Here is a 21955-nt window from a genome sequence, read left to right as displayed (position 1 = left end):
GCAACATTATGTATTCCTTTAATAATAAGTCATATTCTAAAATTTTAAATTATAGAGACAGAAATATACTTTCTGCGTTATCTGCTCGTATCATTTGACAAGGATCTTTCTATTGAACAGCCAATATTTCTTCTAATACATTTGTCCCGACTATTCACACATTTTATTGTCTTCGCAAAATCGACTTCTTACAAAATCAATGTTCTTTCCAATGCTCCTCATTCGATTTACAGACTTATTGTCGTCGCTCATTATCGTCAAGATACCGACTACTCGGACTGCAGCAGTGTCCCAGAAATATTCGGCAATCTCTTCTTTCCGGTCCATAATAAGAATCACGGGAGAGCGGTGGTGCGATTATATGTGGTACACAAAGATAAACTCGCAAAATGCATGTGTAATTTAAACAGACAGAGAGAGAAAGAGAGAAGAGAGAGAGAGAGAGAGAGAGAGAAACAAAGTTTTGATATGCGAATTATTTTTAATATACATGCGTACATTTTTAATGTGAACAGTTGCAGTGGGGCTTGATGCCCGAAAGGGTTATCTCCTTGATTACCGACACGATCCTCTTTCTCTTTCTCTCCGTAACGTGTAACACCCTTTCATTGCGGGGTTATCGGCTCGCCTGCACTTTTGTATTTTACCGGCAATTGGCGAACTTTGCGCCCTATAAAAGCGAGAGGATCTCGCGTACGCTACCAGTCTTACATCAGGGGTCACGTTATGATGAACACCCTTACTGGTAAGTCGAGTTGCGCCTCGACGGATTCGCCTTTTCTTCTTTTTTTCTCGCAACTTTGGCGACAAGTGCAATGTGCATAATTGTGAGAAATTAACACAGGTGTTTTGTCCAGTTTCACATTTGTTTTATATTGCCATTCGTTCAATATTTCTCAACTCACGAACCACTCTGTTCTTTTTAATCTTACATTTTTAGAAACGCTTCGGATGAAAAAGAAAATAAAATTTTTGCGGATTATGAATTCTGGCGGAAAAATACTTGAGGAAGCCATTTGCATTTTCGTATAGCTTTTTCAGATGTATATTGAAGCTTTACTTAATAAATATAGTTACTTAATAAATATATTGATTCAAATATATCTCTTCTCTTCACACAGACATATTTTAAGCATTTTTACCAGATAATACATTATATAAATTATGTTTTCAGTATTGCTGCTGTGCCTAACGGCCGCATGTGCGGTACCAGGTAAGTTTTTCCCTATTTTTTCCTATTTTATAAAATACTAGAAAAAACATTTGTTAACAAATCAGTATAAACAAATTGTATTCTTAATATTTAACAACATTATTAATATTAAGGTCATTTCTTCGGAAAAATTTTATCATTTCTACGTATTAATTTGCTACATCATATGAGTCGCAGATATTTTTCTATACGTAATAATGAGAATAGTTCGATGCACACTTTAATTTATTAAATTAATAAATGTAAAATTATTTATTAAATGCAAAATTATTATATCTTTCTCAAAATCGCAGATCATAGGTAGTATTTATTAATGAAACGCCATAATTGCTTCAATTAACAAATAAATAGTACAAAGCAGAATAGAGAGAGATTAAGATATAAATGTAAAATCCTGATAGACAAGTTAATTTATAATATTTTATATTGGTATATACATATATATTTCATAATATTTCAGTACATTTTCCTGCCGAGAAAACTGTGATTTACAATTACCATGCCGATGTGAAAGCTGGAGTTTTGGAGCCAGCGCATTACGTCTCCCAGTTCGCTCTCGCCGGACAACTTCACGTAAAGAAGGATACTAGTGATCCGACTTTAAATAATGCTTATCACATCAAATTAAACAACGTAAAGCATGGCATGTACAATGGCATGGTCGCCGTACATCATGAGCCGATCGAAATTCTCCACGAACTCGGAGAAGCCGCACAGCAAATCCAAGAACCGTTCGTGATCGTTTACGATGAACGTGGCAAGGTAAATGCCCGACGAATTCCTGACGTGACATTTTGACATAAACGTTCGTGGAAGAGTCATGCGATCTATTGAACGATCGATTTCAGCTCCAAGGTATTAAAATGCCGGAAGCCGAGAACGGCTGGTCCAGGAACATCAAACAAGGTATCGCCTCGATGCTGCAATTGGATCTGGGCCACATCCAGATGCAAGCCCCGATGAAGCCGCACGCTTTCGTCACCCATGAGGTAGGTAACGACTGATGGGAACATCCAACAAAAGCGGCTCTGTTTCAAAATGTTCTCTTTGGTTGTTACCACTAGAACACCATCCACGGTACCTGCCAAGTCTCTTACGATGTACATCCGAAGTACCCGATGAATCCGGAGAACGCTAATGTCTTCGTGGTCACGAAAATGCACGATTTGATGAACTGCAGCCATTTCGTTCAGCGTGTTTTCGATCATTTCGAGTGCGAGAAATGTCACGTGGAGTCTGTGGTAATTTTCTATCATTTTGTTTTCAGAACTTTACTCGTCTATCAAACGTTTATTTGAATTCTGGCTGAGATAGATTATAATTAATCAATTTTTGTTTTGAATTTCAGGATGACATGACTACTTCCGCCAGAAGAGTTTTCGAGATCAAACAACAGGACAATGACATTGTCATCGAGCGGCTGGTTGCTCACTCGGCTATCAATTACTTCCCTTATAATGCCCGATCTGAGGCTCACTATCTGTGGACCAAGTAATTATACGATAACTATTGCACTAATTGCACCGGCGATCATGCTAATTTTATTTGTTATTTCAGCGTTACTTTGGATCTGCATTCCGTAGTATCAACGACGGAAGTCCCTGTGATGGCCGTGAATGTTCAGAACGTAGATATCATTCGCGACATTACTTTCAATAAGCCATTGGGAAATTACGCTCTCCATGCTGCCGAAGATCTCTCTCATGGTCGACATATTGTGAAATTGGACGCGCTCATCCCTAAACTTAAGAAGATGTTGGCCGAAGCTGTTGATTACCTCGAGGAAAATCATTTGGAGGCCAAGGAACCCGAATGGAAGCACGGACAAACCATCAACAGGCTACAGCATACTATGAGTTATATGGATTTAGGTTCACTGGAACAAGTTTACAACGCCATTCAGGATTCGAAGACGCCTAAGGAAGTCACGATGAAGTGAGTAATATATGATCATCCCTTATTTTGTGTTACAATGAAATCAACTAGTATTAGAGGATCAAGAAAATAATTTGTTATTATTTTGAAATAAATCTAATAGCTATAATTTTGTCTGACGCGACGTAATAAAACGATAATTGTGATTTTTAAAGAAATATCTTCCTGCGAATGATTCCAACCGTGGGCACGACCGCTGCCAGCCACTTCGTGCGAAATGTTGTCCGCAAACATCAAGTGACCGATGAAACTGCCGTCGTGATGTTGATGAAATTGCCGATGCATGTCAAAGTACCATCCGAGAGATTGCTTCTGGAAATGGAAGATCTGTTGAAATTGGGTAGCACCGTGTCACCGCAAGTCAAGAAGGCCAGCATCCTCTGCTTCTCCATTTTGATTCGCAAGACGTTCATACATCAGCAGAGCGACGTCATCAACCCTCTTCTCGAGAGATATCTTCACCGTTTCCTCGATCATGTCAAGAGTAAGCATTGTATTTAAATGTATTTAGACATTAGAAGCACGCAGCAAAAATGGATCTTATACGTTGTTAAGTACAAATATATATTTAAAGTTTACTTTTACTCTGAATTTTTCATTTAATTTTATCATTTTTAACAATGCACACGCAAATGTTTCAGACGAGCAATCGTACGAGATGAGAGTGGTGTATCTGATGGCGATAAAGAACGTGCAAGTGGGTAACATTGAAAAGCTCTTGGAGCCGATTATCCGTGGTGAAGTTATGATATCCGAAAATCCACTTCATATTCGCGTTCAAGCAATCTGGGCCATCAAGAAGGCAGTCACCGATAAAGTCGAGTACACTCACAATCTGCTCTGGCCTATTCTCGTTGATGTCACTCTACCGCTGTCCGTCAGGATTGTCGCTTATGATGTCTTGATGAGTCAGATGCCGAACATGCAACGTATTATGAACATCTATTGGTTCATGGTACACGAGCAGAACAACCATCTGTACAACTATCACATTACTACCCTGAAAGGTCTCGCCAATTCCGTGGATCCTTGCCTCTTGCCAGTGCGCGAAATGGCCAGAAAGTTCTTACGTTTCACAAGAATCAGACCGGTCACCACTCAGCTCTCGTATAAACATTTCATTGATTATATCGATTCTGTTTACGAATATGGCGAATCCTGGAATGACGCCTGGGTTCTCGATGAATCGACCGGTATGCCAGTCGCCGGATACTTCGAACATCACACCTCGGTCGCTCGTAAATCCGTCGACAAAATAGGCGTGAGTAATATGTCAACTGAGCGTAAACTTTACTATACACAAAATTTTGACACGTCTCGTAAAAGTCTCTAAAAGTAAAAGAAACATTTGTCTTTTTATCGATATTTTACAATCATGCGTTCTATATAAATTTTCTTCAGATCTACTGGAGCGTCTACGGTTTGGACGAGGTCATGAAGATGGTCAAGAAGGAATTAGTCGGTACCACAGTGGAAAATCTCAACAATAAGAATGTGCAAAATCTTTTGATTCGCGCCGCGCAGGATATGCCGATGAAGAGACCCATTCACGTCGACATCTGCATCACGCTGAACGGTGTTGTCGTCGTTGCCACTCACTTTGACCAGAATAGCTTCAAGAACATATTCGACGAAGTATATCAGCTGAAGCAAATAGTGGTTGGCAATTTCCAGGATATTGTATACGAAACCTTTTATGAGATGCAAGTGCCTACCGACATGGGTCTACAGGCAGTCCTCAGTACCAAGATACCGCAGCTGTGGTCGTTGAAGTTCGATAACATTCGCAACGAGGTCATGAAGCCGTCCGTGAGCATGAAGCTCAACGTCGATGCTCGGGTTTGGAAGCATGGTGAATACGTCATGTCGATCTACAATCCGATCGTCGATGCTTGGCATTCGATTCGCCGCGCCACCGTCTTGGACGTCGCCTTACCCGTAGATATGAGCGTCGGTTACAATCACGAGGCGAAGAGTCTCAAGATCACCATGCGGAGATTGCCGGTCAACAAACTGTCGGTCACCGGAATGCGATTCTACGCGAAGAACTTGGTGACCGTCACCGAGGACGAACAGGACGTTCTCAAGACCTGCTGCGCTACTTGCCATCATCACGCGGTCGTTAGCACCGGCGAGAAGAAGAACCATCATGTCGCCGTAGACTCTAAAGACGTGGGCCTCAAATATAGCATGTCGGTCTTCGATTGCGAGAACGAAATCACCCCGATGACTAACGCCGAGGAATGGCAGCGTGTGCTCTCTGTGGAACACAAGAACACTTGGTAAGTAATAGAGCAGAAATGCAATAATCTGCTTAGATATTTATTGTTGCTGTGTGGTACAGTCTTTCTTCTATATCACAAAAAAGAACACAATTTGTAGTTAAACTTTTTTTATATATTGTCAATGCAACTTTTCGAAAAAAATTATTATGTTGCGATTTGTTCATTAGGAACTCGAAGCTCCTCCAATACTTCATGGGCGTCCGCCAAAAACTGACTAACGACTACATTTCACCGCAAATGGGTAACTGTGGAATTCTCATGAAGGCTGAACCCAGCATTGTTTATCCTACGTCACATGTAAGCAGTCAAAAATCTCGGTCTGAGAGACAGAAGTGATATTGGCATTCTTATCCCCTTAACTTCTTTTCCAGGTTGATTTGAACGTAAGAGTTAATATGGAGGATGTCGATCACATTCATGAAAAGATGCACGCTCTTAGCAGCAACAAAATCAACGTACGCGGTACCCTCGATGCAAAAGCAGCTTCCACAAACGAGTCCGTCCGTTCATGGGACATGAACGTGAATATTGACATGTCTCGGGGACACGTAGTCAACAACGTCAAAGTTCAGATGATGAGACAGACTCCAGGAGAGAAGAATTTGAAGGTACGTCTAACTTAACTTAATTATCTTAATTAATTAAAACAGATTCAAATTACAAATAAATAAGTTCAATAAAATTGAAGTAGTATTATCGATTATGAGACGTGCGTTTTTGGCTTCTACTTCTAGATCTGCGTAGAAGCTCAGAAGAACTATCCAGTCGTCGAGACGGATCCCTTGAAGGTCGATACCACTAAAGAGGAGACCAACAACAAGGTGGTCATCACAGCAGGATTCACAGACGATGATAAGTGCGTCCGCGACGATATGATGATCGTGATGACCGTCAAAGGCGAGATGACGGAAGAACAGAAGAGGCAAATGACGCACGATTCATTGCGTCATGGTGCTTGCATTAAAGACATCCAAAATCCGCAATTCCAGACTAAGCAGGGGCACGTTGCTAAAACCATGAATTGCGTCCGTGAGACTTTACAATACACGACCATGAAGAAGTACACCATTAACGCAACGTACAAAAAGGTAAGAAAAGATAAATACATTATTCGTAACATAATTTTGTTTTAACAATTTGATATAATTTCAAAATATAAAAATACATAAAGAACACACAAAAGTATGCTAAATACGACCTTTAATTAGTTCTCTAATTTTACAAACGTCTCTTGAATTTGTTTTATGCATTTTTAAGCATTCCATTGTTTAATCCCATAATTAGATCTAGAAATATCTTTTTTATGTACTTGTAAATATTATAGAGACTAGCACAAACGTGGAGAAGATTGAGATATTAATATCACAGATATAAGCAGAGAAGTGTGATTCTTTCAGGTGCCTGTGCAGATATTATCGCAAATCGCCATGATCGAAGATCATATTCGCGCATGGCATTTGCCACATGTGAGGTACATCCTGGACCGTGTTGAGAGCGGTAACGCGAAGGTCGTAGTCGAGTACTCCTCCGATCTGAGCCACGTCAATGCAACCGTCGTCACTCCGGTCAGCGGATACGAGTACGTTCAAGTTCCTTTGCAGCAACATCTCTTCGAAGGCATGGTCGTAGACAAACCGATGCTACATTTACAGTGGCACGCTGCCATGGACAATACTCGTTTCTCCGTAGCTGTTATGCACAAAATAAAGCACGACCAGGCTAGTAAGTCGTTATACTCTCAAATAAGTTTCTTTTTTTTTTACATCATAATACTCAGAAATTTTTAGCGTTCAAAATGACATATCTCTTCATTTATAAATTGTTTATTTATCCATAAAGAATTCGAGCAACAGTTCAATTTCATTGAATACCTGTCTTTCACAGAGATCTGCACCGTCTATCCGCAAGTCTTGATCACCCTAGACGAGGGTGTGATTCCATTCGTGATGTCCGATAAATGGGTCCTCGTATCTGGCGATCACATCGATCAGACGTACGCTATTTTCGTGAAGTCCGTGCAAGGTACCAAGCTAGCAGTGAAGATGCACGTTGGCGATCACGAGATGGAGATCATGCCAAACGAGTTTAATGCAGTCGTTAACGTTGACGGCAATGTAGTCAATCAGCACGAGAAGGGAGTCGTGGTGCCGAAAGACGAACCGAACTCTTACGCGTTCAAGTGAGTACAACGATTAATCGATCGCGCATGGAATTTAAAAGAGAATAGTATAGAATTTAAGAGTAGGAGAATTTAAGAATAAAAGAGTATAGACTTCAAGAGAAATTGATTGTATTAAAATACAACTTTCGCTTGCAGACTCACCGAGAACAACGAACATCTCATGGTCCAGTCTCAACGAGTGCCGGTGATGATAATGTGGACCCCCAGCAGCGTAACTCTGATGTTGGACACCACTCTGCAAGGTCACGTGACCGGCGTGTGCGGACACATGGACGGCACGCATAAAGAGAAACTTCCCAAAGTTTATACCGTTGTGTGAATCTTTAATTATATAATATAATTTGAATCTGTATAAAATATATATTTTTTAAATTAAAATTAAGAGTACCGAGCACCATTTTGAATAATATAGAATACAATTTTTGTTCAATAACAAAATATAGCACAACGATATCGTGGGAGTAGAAAGAGAAATATAATACACAATAAATCTTTATTTTCCATTTATCTGTGTTAATTTAATTATTTCTTCGATCTGCAATCCATAAACGTTATGACATCAAGTTATTATGTACTATTTACACGTATTTTATTTTTAAAGAAGAAAAATTGTCATGACTTAGAAATATTATCAATATACATGATACAATTATAAAAGCTCTTTTGAACATAGTCAAATCGAAATAAAAAAATGGCAATAAGAGCCAAACGCAGTAAATAAGGCGCATATATTTTATTGTAAATATAAAATATGCATTATTGATATAATGTATAAATAATATAATAATGTTTCGGTCCTTTTTCGGGACCATCTTCAGCGCAATTAAAAAGTAATTTTAAACATAAATTGCATAAATCAATTCGCAACGCAATCAAACAGGTAGTGAGCAGTTACGAATTCAAAGTATAGCCTCCGATGCCTCACAAGCATCTCTGAGATGTATCACTCCCTATAAATTGATAGGCCAAGAAGAGAACCATTAGCTGAGGCTTCATTACATGTATATTTTCATGCCGGAAACGCTCGAGTTTTAAAAATACTGTAATGAGACGAACGGAACAACACATGCCAAGTATTGAGAGATATATAAACGGATATTATAATTAAGACAGAAGCAACTTACAAATGAATGCAAAGAAAAGATGCTGAGAATCGCATGAAAGGCAACAATTTATGAACATGATTATAATAAATATACGCAGCAATATGTAATGACACACTGGCACCTTTTATTGCTACTTTTTTTACCTCGATCATATCTACATAGCTCTAATTTAAGTATCGAAATTCATCAAATACATATATAAAGTCTTGCTTATCAACATATTTTACACATAAGCAATACTTTATGATTTATTATCAGATGTTTAAGTAAATTATTAATATTATTAATTGTTAATTATTTAAAAACAAACAATTTTTTATATTTTACGTTATATACTGTACGATACCAAGCAAAATCAACTTGCCTCCGTGGCGCAATCGGCTAGCGCGTTCGGCTGTTAACCGAAAGGTTGGTGGTTCGAGCCCACCCGGGGGCGTTATTTTTTTTTATATTATTAATGTTAATAATGATATTATTCTCTCACGACGTTTTGAGCGATAACCTCGCTTGTAAAACCGAACATCTTATCGAGTAATGTTGTTAAAATTGGCATTTAAATGACGTTAATATCGAAGTTTTGTAAGATACCAGCGATTCGGTTGTGTATATAATTTGCGAAATAGTAATCACAATCGCGAAAAAATACGATATACGCGTTTATCGTAATGTGATGCAATTATTAAATGTTTATAAATTATTCTCGCACTTGAAGCAGAGAGAAAAACCTGAGAGCCACACCGGCATTCTGCTTGATACCGTTTTACTGAACTGCTTGATACGTCACTCGTACCCATTTTCAACGAACTATTTGGCATAATCATTTTCTTCTTGAAAATGTAATTGCATATCACATTGCAATTTAAGAAAAAAATTCGCGGTGCCAGTGATATATCGCAAAATCGCTCATCTCTACCTACAATATCAACTTGTATATTTAACTTGGGTCATAAAGCGAAAAATGACTGCTATATAAGGCAAGCGTATAACATTTATTGTTAAAATGAGGAAAATGCATCAACGGGAAAGTAAAAACGGGACGTGTAGTGACGCCGCGGCGCTTTTGAAGTTGCCGCGCGGCGCGCGGGAAACGCGGGAAGCGCCTCCGCCATATTGATGACGTACTCCCTTTCATTTCCAGAGAGCGGCGGACACGGAACGGATCGGCTCCGGAACGAGCGACGTCGCGACTCATTTAATTGGTAAGTATAACACATATTAATGTTGCATGCATTATATTCACCGCGATACCTATCGCGTAACATAGATTTACCGCTCGGGTATTGATATTTCTTAAAAATACGTATTCCGCGGTACTTGTCCGGCCGAAGGCGCGTCGCGCGAGCAATCGCGAAGGTGACGATCGTATTTTCGAGTGTCGTGCCGCGAATATCGCGGATATTTGCCAATAATATTAATACGCTATTCGCTAGAATGCAAAAGAACAATCGTAGTAATAAGCGAGTTAGTAATATTTGATTTCTCAAAGTTCGGAAAAGTCATGATCGCGAACTTAAGTTGGGTGCGGAACGCGTAGCGACGCCGCGGCGCTTTTGACGCGTGAAGTTGCCGCGCGGAAACGAAGCGCCTCCGCCATTTTGATTACGTATTACGCTCTCCTTTCATTTCCAGAACGCGGCGGACACGGAACGGATCGGCTCCGGAACGAGTGGCGTCGCGAATCATTTAATTGGTAAGTTTAACATTGATCTTGCATATATTATTCACTGTGGTATCTATCGCGTACTTAGTATAGATTCGACGCGACGCTCGGGTATTAATGATTCTTGAAAATACGTATTCCGCGATACACACACACACACATACACACTTGTTTGGCCGAAGACGCGTCGCGAGGGTAATTGCGAAGGCGATCATATTTTCGAATGTCGCGAATATCGAGGACGCGCCGCGACGCCGCGACGCTTTCGGTACAAGAAATTGCCGAACAGGAGACGAAGCGCCTTCGTCATATTAATTACGTTCTCCTTTCATTTCCAGAACGTGACGAATACGAGACAGATCGGCTCCGAAACGAGTGGCATCGCAACTTATTTAATTGGTAAGTATATACATATAGACATATATATATATATATTTTTTTTTTTTAAATATGTGTATATATTATAAAGTGATCTGAAAACGACACTGCGCAAATAAATATTTATTTCCATCACCTCGCGATCTGTTACATTTGGTTCTCGCTTCCTTAATTTTGAGTCTTCTTTTTTTCTGTATTGTTATTTCTTCGTGGCACTCACATCTGTTTTCTAAAACAAACAAAATATTTATTAAATGCGATTACGAGTAATCATTAGAATACAATGATCGAAAGTGTATATCATACAAGATATGGCAAAGCCACGCGAAAAAGCAATATATATATCCATATATAGTCATTTAAATGTTTCAGAAAATAACGCGGAAAACGTCGCATCGATTCAACGTGATAACACTGATAACTCAAGAGGATAGCCTGAGAGGAGGAGGAGCCCTGGGAGAGGCATCGTGCGCCAACGTACCAACTTTACAGTAAATATTATTTTTTATTTTGTGTAAAAGTAGTTCTTTTGTTTTTATTCTTGAGTTGTTTTATTTCACAATAATTTAGAAATAATAATTAAAAAGAAGTAATTTGAAATTTTATAAAAGTTCAGTCTTGTAAAGATCTTTTTCGGAAAATGTACCTATAATTATTTAAATAAATATTTAATTGAATGATGAATAAGAAGTTTGATGCGTGTAAGAATTATTTAATCGTTTATTTGTATGTTTTAGAAAATAATGACGCGGGAAGTCGCATCGTTGCATCGATGGAATTCAAGCTGATAACCCGAGAGGACAGCCTGAGAGGAAGAGGAGGCCTGGGAGAGGCATCGGGCGTCGACGTACCAACTTTACAGTAAATATGATTTTTTATTTTGTGTAAAATTAGTTCTTTTCCTTTTATTCTTGAGTTGTTTTATTTCATCATGATTTAAAAATAATTAGAAAGTAGTACTTTGTGAAATTTTATAAAAGTTTAGTCTTGTAAAGATCTTTTTCGGAAAATGTATAATTATTTAAATAAATATTTAATTAAATGAATAAGAAGTTTGATGTGCGTAAAAATTATTTAATATCAAATCATTTATTTATATGCTTCAGAAGAAAACGACGCAGAAAGTGTCGCATCGAGGGAGCTGACAACCCGAGAGGATAGCTTGAGAGGAGGAGGAGGCCTGGGAGAGGCATCGGGCGCCAGCGGAACAACTTTGCGGTAAATATTAATTTTTATTTTGTGTAAGAGTAATTTTTTTGTTTATTCTTGAGCCTTTTTATGTTATCATGATTTAGAAATAATATAGTTAGAAGAAAAGGAGTAATTTAATTTTTTATAAAAATTGATTTTTGTAAATATCATTTTCGGAAAATGTGTAATTATTTCAATAAATATCCAATTGAATAATGAATAAAATGTTCGATGCTGTAGGAATTATGTTTTAAAACATTGAGTTTTTTTAACACTGTTTTAATACAAATTTTATATTTGTTTGTTACAGAATCAACGTAGCTACGTGGCAGATATAATTCCGCTGTTGCGCATCGAAGTTGGTGAGTGATAAATTAACATATTTATTGAGGTAATTAATAACTGGATTTTACCAGTTAAAATAGTAATGACGTGAGATCTAATATATACATATATTTATATTGTTATAAAATAGATAATTTTTTCTTAATTAATTATCTAGATAATTATTTTACAACCAATTAGTTTTATATCACTTAAAAATAATTTTGAATTAATATATTATATTAAAAATAATTTTAATAATTTTAATAATTTGCAAAAAATAATTTTATCAATTCTAATTGTGTGGGAAATTTATTATCCCTTTCGGATCTTACGTCATTCATCTGAATTTCTCATCTCTGCATGCTTTTGAGATGAGATTCAGCAACGAACCGTTCGAATCGATGAAAATACGCATATGGGCCTTATATGTAGATTCTATCGAATGGCGCGTCTAGCAATTTTTATTCATTTGTTTTTAAATTAAAGTTTTTTTCTTAAATAAACTATGTATATAAAACTTCGTTTAATTATATAAATGACTTCATTCAAGCAAGTTTTCTTCATTTAATGTAATATAATCTCATTTCAAGATTAAATATTTTTGCGTATATACAAGTATATAAGTGTTGATTTGACACTTCTTTTTTTCTGTGTAATTGATTTAATTAATGTGGTGGCCTCTTCGCGACGCGTTCGTGTCTCGCGCATCATATGAAAGCGTAAAATCTTGCGCTTATTGGCGGTAACAGCAGGAGTATTTCTCCTTGCTGCTCTGGCTATATGAAGCCAAAATAAGGCCAGATGCTACAAAAAATGAATCTATACTCTGGCCAGAAGAGTGAAAACGAAGAGGATTGAGGTAGGTTGGTGTACCACATCAATCAAAGTATAAAAAATACAGGTAAAGATAAGCCTATAAGGTTATTTATATACGTGCGATTGTACACCTAATCAGAGACGGAAAGATGTACACAGAAAAATAATCATTCTACAGCCAAGAGAAAAGCACTTACTTATATTATTTTACTTCTTTTAAGTAAGTTTTCTTTCAACCAAGAATATTTTCTTACTAATAGTTTTCAAATATCTTGACACGAGTCAAGAATATAGTTTTGAGTAAATGTAATTCTTACAATGACTTTATGATTGATTTGCGGATATACTAACTTACCATTTACTTAATCCGCAAATCTACCATAGAGTCATTGTAAGAATTACATTTACTCAAAACAATATTTTTGACTTGTGTCAAGATATTTGAAAACTATTAGTAGAAAATATTCTTGAAAAGAAAACTTACTTAAAAAAAGTAAAATAAAATAAGTAAAGTACTTTTCTTGGCTGTAGAATGATTATTTTTCTGTGTGTGTCGTCTCGTATTAAATTTCTATTCCGCGAAAATAAAACTCTCAATAAAACTTTTAAATGGTCCTTTTAAATGATTTAAAACCGATTAAAAATCAGATTTAAAATTTACGAGCGCTTGTCTGATTACGGGTAATCGTGGTCGTAACTATAGGTATACTATAATACGTAGAGATACGGGTAGGTAGAATACGGATAAAAATTAGACGAAAATCAGATTGGTAGAAAAACGAATAAGCAAGGGTACGGCCGGGTAGGTAGGGATATGGGGGTGTAATTTTCGAGTTAAAAGAAACTTCATTAATATTATAATTGTAAGGAACTTAATTAGGAATAAGTAAGCATACGGGTAGGTAGGTAGGTAAGGATAATAAAGCGGGAGGGTGTAGTTCAACAATAAACAAAAATTAATTTTTTAAATAATTTTAAGAAATTTTAATTTATTCGTGTAAAACTGTAATAACATAAAAATTGTCAATTGTACAAAATTGTATATAAATAATATAATTAAATTGTATATATCTAATTTGTGTAAACTGGTTTACACGAAATCGAAACGCGTATAACACACAATTTTTTAAATTAAAACGCCATGAAATAATTTCTTTTCTTTCTTATTTCATATCCTTTCTTTTTCTATCCGAGACTTTAACTTTTAAAATATATCAAAAAATCCCTCTTAATCATTAATTAATTCAAGACATTTTTTAAAAATAAAACGCGTTTGACATTGTCACCAATTTTTGTAACGCATAATAATAAAAAATTTTTTAAATAAGAATACAAAAACTTCATGCTAAGTTAGTGATCGAATATTTACTTAAATTACATGTCATTTATCAATACACTTTTAAGTTATATTGTTAGAAATTATGGACGATGTGTCAGTATACGCATTTCCAACGTTTTTGTGTAATCCGGATTTAATAATTAAGATAAATCTTATATATGCAATGTACACAATTTTTTGTCTTGCACAATGTAATTTTGTATTGTTTTATTGCTCTATTATGTATATATTAGATTTTAGCATATACTAAATTGTATAACAAAATAAAAACAAAAAAGAACATAAAAAATTATATTTAAAAAAAAGAGGACCGCTGATTGGAATCGGCGGGGGTGGTGGAGGGCCTCTATATTAGGAATCGGAGTCGGTGAGTGATGAATTAATATTTTTATTGAGGTAATAGATTGTTAAATATACATAGCATGTATCTAGATAATTTTATGCAATTTGATAACAATAAAAGGATGCTACATATAAGTACTGTTTCTCAACAGGAAAATTATGTACGTAGCACGGACACGCACCAAGTGGCGAGACTTTATCGGCAGTGCCAGAAGATGTTATTAAAAATTTCCGCATGAAGTTACGCTAAATTGCCATCGTAGCGCTAGCTTCGGCTTCCAGATTATCACACAATCACAGTCTCCATTGACTCCATTTTCCTTTTATCAGGGAGAGCTCCACGCGAGAAGAAAATCGAATATTCCAACTCTAAAGTCACGATTTATTACGTAAGAATCAATTGTTTTATTATAAACACTAACGATTATTATCAATTTTAGCTTAATTATACGTTCAAATTATATAAAGACACTGAACATTGATATTAGATCGGCGAAAAGAAGGGTTCAATTTAACCGGTCGAGATCCACTTTGTTGCTCCATTAACAAATATAAGATAATACATAATTATAAAGTATAGTCATAATTAAGAAATCTGTAATACATTTGTTATTGTCATTTCTTTCTCTTTTTCCCTTGCTGAGATAAGCATTTGCCAAATATATTTCTCCTTAAAATTTTAGGTTAGGACGATATCATGATTATTAGGAATTAACTAGAATAGTACATCAGATTTCATCATCCTATATTACATAATAATATTTTATGTTTTGTAGGGTAGCATAACATTTGATCATGGCAGCACAGTTTTTCAATCGAATAGGTCAGCTCGGCCTGGGCTTAGCATTGACAGGCGGCGTCGTTAACTCTGCGCTGTACAATGGTGTGATATCTTTTATTCCACGTGACAGTTAGCTACATTGTTTTCTTAAATTAATATATTAATAATTTTTTTAGTTGACGGTGGTCACAGGGCAGTTATATTTGATAGATTTGCGGGTATAAAGAACACCGTGATAGGAGAAGGGACACACTTCTTCATTCCCTGGGTGCAGAAACCAATTATTTTTGATATCCGTTCACGTCCGAGAAATGTTCCTGTCATTACCGGAAGCAAGGATTTGCAGAATGTAAATATCACTCTTCGTATCCTCTTCAGGCCTGTACCTGATTCATTGCCCAAGATATACACGATACTCGGTGTTGACTATGACGAAAGGGTACTACCATCTATTACCACTGAAGTGTTGAAAGCTGTTGTCGCACAATTTGACGCTGGTGAATTAATTACGCAAAGAGAACTTGTATCTCAAAAGGTCAACGAAGATTTAACGGAAAGAGCTTCTCAGTTTGGACTTATTTTGGATGATATTTCTCTTGTAAGTACAATTACATTTATTGATTACATATGCATTGTATTATCACGAGAAAGATACGATGTATTCTTGCAATCAACGCATAGATTATCATTATTTCTCTTAAAATTCTTTCAGACACATTTAACATTTGGTAAAGAGTTTACCCACGCAGTAGAATTGAAACAAGTTGCGCAACAGGACGCAGAAAAGGCCCGTTTCTTGGTAGAAAAAGCTGAACAGCAGAAGAAGGCGGCTATTATTAGTGCTGAGGGTGATGCTCAGGCCGCGATTTTACTAGCGAAATCTCTAGCTGAGGCTGGAGATGGTTTGGTCGAGCTCAGAAGAATCGAAGCTGCGGAAGATATCGCTCATAATTTATCCAAGTCCCGTCAAGTGGCATATTTGCCATCAGGTCTGAACGTTTTGCTTAATTTGCCGCAGTAAAATAAATGAATTGTTACATGTTTCTACATGAATTGTGCATTTATATCATGAGCAGTTTGTCGCTGTATTAGAGATAAAGAGAGAGAAAGTGTAAAAAAGAATATAGCCTATATGATGAGAACTTCCCTGAAAGTGCTGTATAGCAGGAATATATAGTATTTTGTAATATTCATTCATCGTTTGATTTATGAATTTACGCCATTTTATAAATATATTGGTCTTCATATTTTTTAGTTACTAAAAACTCCAATGTTAAATAATATTACTTAACATTGAAGTAATTAACCTTTGAATATCTACAACTTGAAAAATATTTAGAAAATCTTGAAAAAATAGCCGGGATGTTCTATACTTAGAAATTCTTCTATAAAGTCTTTTATAAATTTATCAATTTATATGATGTTTTTCTCTTTATACATTTATTTCTTCAATTAATAATGGCTTCGATGGTACGTGACATGTAACGAAAATTTTAACAAACAATACAATCATACTTTTATTGTATATGAATAATCTTATGCAAAAAATTATTTCGTTCGGTTCAATCAGAGCTACCGACTGATGAGGATCTTAGTAAAGGCGACAGTGGTAAGATAGACCGGATATTTATAAGCAAGTTGTTTAGTTGAGCCGAAGTATGATTACTGGATTTCAATAATGGCTGGATCGATTAAGTTTTATCTCAATCGACGACAGGGTCCTATTGCATAAAAAGGTATCTTTGATTTTTCATATACAAAGCAAGTACCATTGAAAGGAAAAAGACGAACCGTCAGTTTATCGTATATACATTCGTACCCTCGTATTGATCTTGAATTTAAATTATTGTTATTTATTAACAAGCCAACCAAATTGAATTTGTTTATTCGGTGATTTAAGCTTATTTCTAGTGCACATCGTGTAAATAATCGTTATTTTGCTATTTTTTTATTCGGCCTTTCTGTCATATGTGATAAAAGGAACTCGAGTTGCGAATCTAATTTTACAAACTCAGAGAGGTGTCGACATGTACTTTTTAAATCCGCGATAACGAAAGGTTTCGGATTGGTAGGTGATCCGACTCGTTCGTTCCGGACGATCCGTTTGAGCGAACCGTCCGATGGATCGCCATGATCAATCAGGAAGTCGAAATTGGTGGAAGATTATCTCGGTCGGGGTGCTCGCATCTCGCCTCTGTCGGCACAAGCTGTTAATAGAGAAAACAATCCATCATAATTTGGCGATCGTCGCGGGGCGCCTTTACCATGGTGGTCCCCTGTAAAAACGTAAAATATACACGGCGATGTCGGTTGCACTTACACGTGTTTCGGTTACCGGTTATTAATGTCCGGACAGATTTATTGCGTGCCTACAACGGGAGCGAATAATTAGTGGCTCGTTTTTTTTTAACCCCGGATATTGTAGGATATTTCGTTTATTATTGTTTATCAAATTCTTTTCTGATTATGAACAAGACAGAATATTTTATAATAATATTAATTTATTCAAATATATAAATTATAAATTTTTATTAACGCGTGGACATTAAAATTACAGGGAGATCTAGTAATGGTAACTTCGTGCGTTATTGATTTAAAAATTAATCCCATCTCCTCGATTCTCAAAGATACCGAACACTGTATCATCACGCAGTATGCAACGTTTGCTTCACGGTTGTGCCACACGATAATAATATAATATAATTTCCGCGAAGTTACTACAAATAGAGAGAGGCAAATGAGAGAGAAAGAGAGAGAGGGAGAGGGAGAGAGATAGAAAGGAAGCACCAAGGAGGGTTCGCGGTGGCAGCAGCACGGGGCGAGAGCAGATTAGCGTGAATAATGAAGACACGACCCCGTGAAAGCCTAAGCGGGTCTCCTTAAGTCTGTTCCTTCGAGTAGAAGCCGAAGCTGGAAAGGGAGGATGCTGAGGGAGGACGGGAGGGAGGTGGAGCGGACAGAAAGGAGGTAGAAGCAGTTAATTACTCCTCCCATCCACGGGATAACGACTTCCCCTTATTTGTCGAGAGGCGCAAACAGCCAACCCTCTGCAAAATCCCTCGCCAAGACGCTTTCTCCAGTGTATATGCGTACATTTGACTTCATATACACGTATATACGTGTATCACGCCATGTATATACATGTATATTTGTGCTCGTAGGTAGACAGGACCAAGGACTACCCGGTCCATCTCGAAGTACCCATTTCGTACGTATCCTCGATTGATCGGTCAGATTTTCGCGAGGGGATAAGCACCGTCTCGTTAAATCGAAATGCAAACCTTGGCTCCAAGATAAGTCGAATTTAAGACAGTAATAAGATGATCGAAATATGGAGACGTTTTGACCTGAAAAATCTACGAGATTTAAGATCTAAAAGACGTAATAACAAAATGATTAATTGATTACTTAGAATAATAATTAGGAAGTAATGATAATTAAGAAGAAATGATAATTAATTTAATGCGTTATCTATGCGAATTTCTCGAGTCGAACATTCCGAGCGAGATACACATTTATCTCAATATTCTTCCGTGCAGATTTATCTTCAAGCGATATATACTCTCGTTTAAATTCGTTATATGGATGATACGACGTAAGATCGTCGTTAACCACCGCCGTTGTCCCCTCGCTAAGTCGAAGGGCCATCGACAGCTACGGAGTGATGCGGTATAACACATGTTACGGATCGAGCCACGAAACATGCAACGAAACAAATGTTAGGTACGCCCGAATACACGTACGGGATGCGAAAGGAACGAGAGAAAGGGAGAAAGAGAGAGAAAGAGAGACTAATTACGAAAGAAATCATAATAGGCACACATGCACCGCGGGCTGTCGGGCTAACGATCGGGCTTCCTCCGCCGCATCTGCACCTGTTACTCAGATCCTATGGTCGCGCCGATGCACGCGAACTGCATATGCCGATGGCCTTCCCCAGAGACAAAACGCCTAAGGCTCGCCTCTCACCGGAGTCCCCATAGATCCCGGCTCGAGAAGGGTAAAATTACGTCCTCTAGAAATTCATTCCAACAAATTTTCTACGTCTTAACGATCCGCAGAAGAAAGGAAATAGAAAGGAGGAACAGAAAGAAATTGACAGAAATTTATTCCGCGAAATTAAATTCTCAATCTTCCAAATCAATGCCGAGTTCTAAAATATTCGGCTTCCATTCATTATTCTAAATAAATCCTCTCCTTCTCTCTCTTTCTTTTTTTACCTGTAATTAATATAAATTCTCAACTTCAACATTATAGCTGCACATAAACACGAAAGGTATAATCGCCCACGACACGTACGGCGACGCTCGAGTCAGAGACTCGAGTCAGCACCGGCGTAAGTTACCGGCGCGACTAGTTATTAGACGCGACTAGCTACATCATCGATATTAATGATACGAGCGGCGGGCTATAAAATTTCCATCGATTAGGTCCGCCGGGTCGCAAACCGCGCCGGCGGCGGCTCGGCTCGCGAGCGGGCGAGCGCGTTCCCCATCTCGAGTTCGTAATCGTAATTAACATCTCGACCGTTCCGTTTTACTCCGCTTACAGAGAGAAAGGGAAGTATCGTCGAGCTTGAAAAGTCGCTCACGCACGACGAGTCAGCGTAATAACGGCCGCTTTGAACTGACCACGATCACGAGGAACCAGCGGATAAATGCGAGAGCGCGCGCGGGCGACCCCGGGGTCCGCCGCTGCTCGTTACAGAAATCTCGTTAATTAAGGCGGAAAATGTGCGCGAACGAAAACTGCCGCCGGTCCCACCGTTGTGCCTAAAGGTAACGAGAAACGATCTTTTTGTCTTGATACGGTCCACGGGGCATGCGGACCGTAGCCCCGCGCTGGTCCGCCCTTCCTGGTCGTCGAGCTGCATTAACAGTCGACGATGAAATTGGATGAACCGCGATTTTAAACACTCGCGCTGACCGCCGCCGTCGTTTCGGCTCTTTTCATCCCGCCGACGAGTCGTGCGTATGATTACGTACTTTGTTCGCGATTCTCGGCTAATCAACGACGGATATTTACGTTCGCGAGTTCCATCGGACTGCGTTTTTCATTATATGGCTTTACGGTGAAACGTGCGGCAAAGTACAAATATCGTTATTATTAGAAATGAAATTTCGATAGGTAATTGGATCGAATAAGCATAAAATATTTTCGAGCGGCGTCTCGCTCTTAAAATTGGTCGTCGCGATTTTTTCTAAGCGATTTCAGCAAGTTGTTTCGAAGTTGTCTCGCTCGTGTCGAAGATTGGCGTGCTTCTAAGATAAACTGCGTACAAACAGTTTAACATCTTCTCTACAGCCTCTTCAAGTTTGTCAAGAATAATAAAAGCTAGCCGTTGCGAAAATTGATTGCAATCGCAACTGCAGCGTCTGTTCGTTAACGCTCCGGTTGCACGCGAGCGATAATTTGAAATTAGAACGCCCTTCTAAGTACTTTTCTGTAAAAATTCCCCTCTCCGGGCCCGAGGCTAGGCCCGGCTGTGGCAATCTTCGCCAACGGATGGCCGGGGTGTGAAGATATTACCCTCTAAAGGTGTTTTAACCCGTCAGAACAAACGCGGCCGTTCGCCTCCTGCAGTCGCAATTTCGAGAACACTGAGTCAGATTTTTCCTTTTGTTCGCTTCCTCTCCTTCCCCTTCGCCTTCACGCGAAACCTCGCACGCGAGGAATAATTTTCAATAAATGCGCCGCGCGATTTCATCCCGACGAACAGTCTCTTATGATGCGATTAGACTGGTTGTGAGGCTGGTATGATATTGACGCACGGAAAAAATGAGCTTCAACCCTTTCTTTGCGAGATACAAAAGTTTTATATTCTTTCTCTATGCAAATTTCTTAGCCAATGCTAAAAATATGTTACACTGTTAAGTTTGTAGTATCAAATTATACTCATTTTGAGTCATTTTCAACCATTCCTATAGGTTGCCACTGCTTCTACTCAATATGTCGTTAATTTAACTAAACATTGGAGTTAACATAATACTGTTTTGTGTCAAAATAATAAATTTCAACACACGTGGTAGTTACAAATAACAAAATGTTATTTTATTTAAGGTATTGGTTTAAATTTTGTCCTTTAATATTTAACAGTGTAAAGGTACACCTTAATTGAGTCCTGCAGTCCAAGAAACCTCTCTCTACTCCTATCTGTCTCCAACTCCTTCAACGAAGTCTAGTTGCTTAGATATGTCATATCTAGTTGTCGTCAAGTCTAATACCGAAACGATCGTTGGAATTAGACGGTGCGAGAATGTCAGAGGCGAAAAAGATAGTGACGATCACGTATCGCCTCGCCCCATTCACCTCCGTCAGTTCAGTGGACGAGGTACACAGGTGAGAGCCCGAGGGGGCCACTCTCTTTCTCTCTCTGCTTGGCTCGCGATTGATTTAGATC

General features: G+C 37.9%; 2 protein-coding genes, 1 long non-coding RNA gene and 1 other non-coding gene across 4 annotated transcripts; all 4 read left to right on the top strand.

The window, feature by feature from the left end:
- The first annotated feature begins 626 nt into the window (after window positions 1–626).
- On the top strand, window positions 627–8122 carry Vhdl (larval-specific very high density lipoprotein). Its single transcript, XM_071722597.1, has 16 exons — window positions 627–745; window positions 1175–1213; window positions 1674–1975; window positions 2062–2202; window positions 2278–2454; window positions 2562–2704; window positions 2771–3148; window positions 3304–3632; window positions 3790–4409; window positions 4550–5430; window positions 5601–5730; window positions 5805–6041; window positions 6168–6521; window positions 6831–7155; window positions 7318–7612; window positions 7751–8122. The coding sequence occupies exons 1-16, from the start codon at window positions 727–729 to the stop codon at window positions 7932–7934; spliced, it is 4554 nt and encodes a 1517-aa protein (XP_071578698.1). The 5' UTR covers window positions 627–726; the 3' UTR covers window positions 7935–8122.
- Window positions 8123–9083: 961 nt separating this feature from the next.
- Trnan-guu (transfer RNA asparagine (anticodon GUU)) lies at window positions 9084–9157 on the top strand. Its single transcript has one exon. It is a non-coding gene; the product is annotated as a tRNA-Asn (tRNA).
- On the top strand, window positions 9095–13428 carry LOC139784005 (uncharacterized). Its single transcript, XR_011721460.1, has 7 exons — window positions 9095–9920; window positions 10351–10411; window positions 10720–10780; window positions 11132–11250; window positions 11497–11620; window positions 11866–11977; window positions 12261–13428. It is a non-coding gene; the product is annotated as an uncharacterized lncRNA (long non-coding RNA).
- A 1591-nt stretch (window positions 13429–15019) lies between these two features.
- Window positions 15020–16748, top strand: Phb1 (prohibitin l(2)37Cc). The gene is made up of 4 exons (XM_071722837.1): window positions 15020–15163; window positions 15551–15657; window positions 15732–16153; window positions 16268–16748. Exons 2-4 carry the CDS (start codon window positions 15570–15572, stop codon window positions 16574–16576), a joined length of 819 nt encoding a protein of 272 aa, XP_071578938.1. The 5' UTR covers window positions 15020–15163; window positions 15551–15569; the 3' UTR covers window positions 16577–16748.
- Window positions 16749–21955: the final 5207 nt, after the last annotated feature.

This window comes from Temnothorax nylanderi, unplaced genomic scaffold, assembly GCF_030848795.1.
Source record: "Temnothorax nylanderi isolate EJ_2023f unplaced genomic scaffold, tnyl_v1.0 TNYL_tig0001_pilon, whole genome shotgun sequence".
Lineage (NCBI taxonomy): Eukaryota > Metazoa > Arthropoda > Insecta > Hymenoptera > Formicidae > Temnothorax > Temnothorax nylanderi.
The sequence above is the reverse complement of the archived record's forward strand: the minus strand, read 5'-3'. Positions and strand labels throughout refer to the sequence as shown.

Bases quoted from the DNA above. Each gene is read 5' to 3' on its own strand.
- Vhdl (XM_071722597.1), top strand. The intron at 2,455-2,561 runs GTAATTTTCTAT...TTTGAATTTCAG, and splicing joins AATGTCACGTGGAGTCTGTG to GATGACATGACTACTTCCGC. The intron at 3,149-3,303 runs GTGAGTAATATA...TGATTTTTAAAG, and splicing joins CCTAAGGAAGTCACGATGAA to AAATATCTTCCTGCGAATGA.
- Phb1 (XM_071722837.1), top strand. From the start codon at position 15,570: ATGGCAGCACAGTTTTTCAATCGAATAGGTCAGCTCGGCCTGGGCTTA. The intron at 15,658-15,731 runs GTGTGATATCTT...TAATTTTTTTAG, and splicing joins TAACTCTGCGCTGTACAATG to TTGACGGTGGTCACAGGGCA. The intron at 16,154-16,267 runs GTAAGTACAATT...AAATTCTTTCAG, and splicing joins TTTTGGATGATATTTCTCTT to ACACATTTAACATTTGGTAA.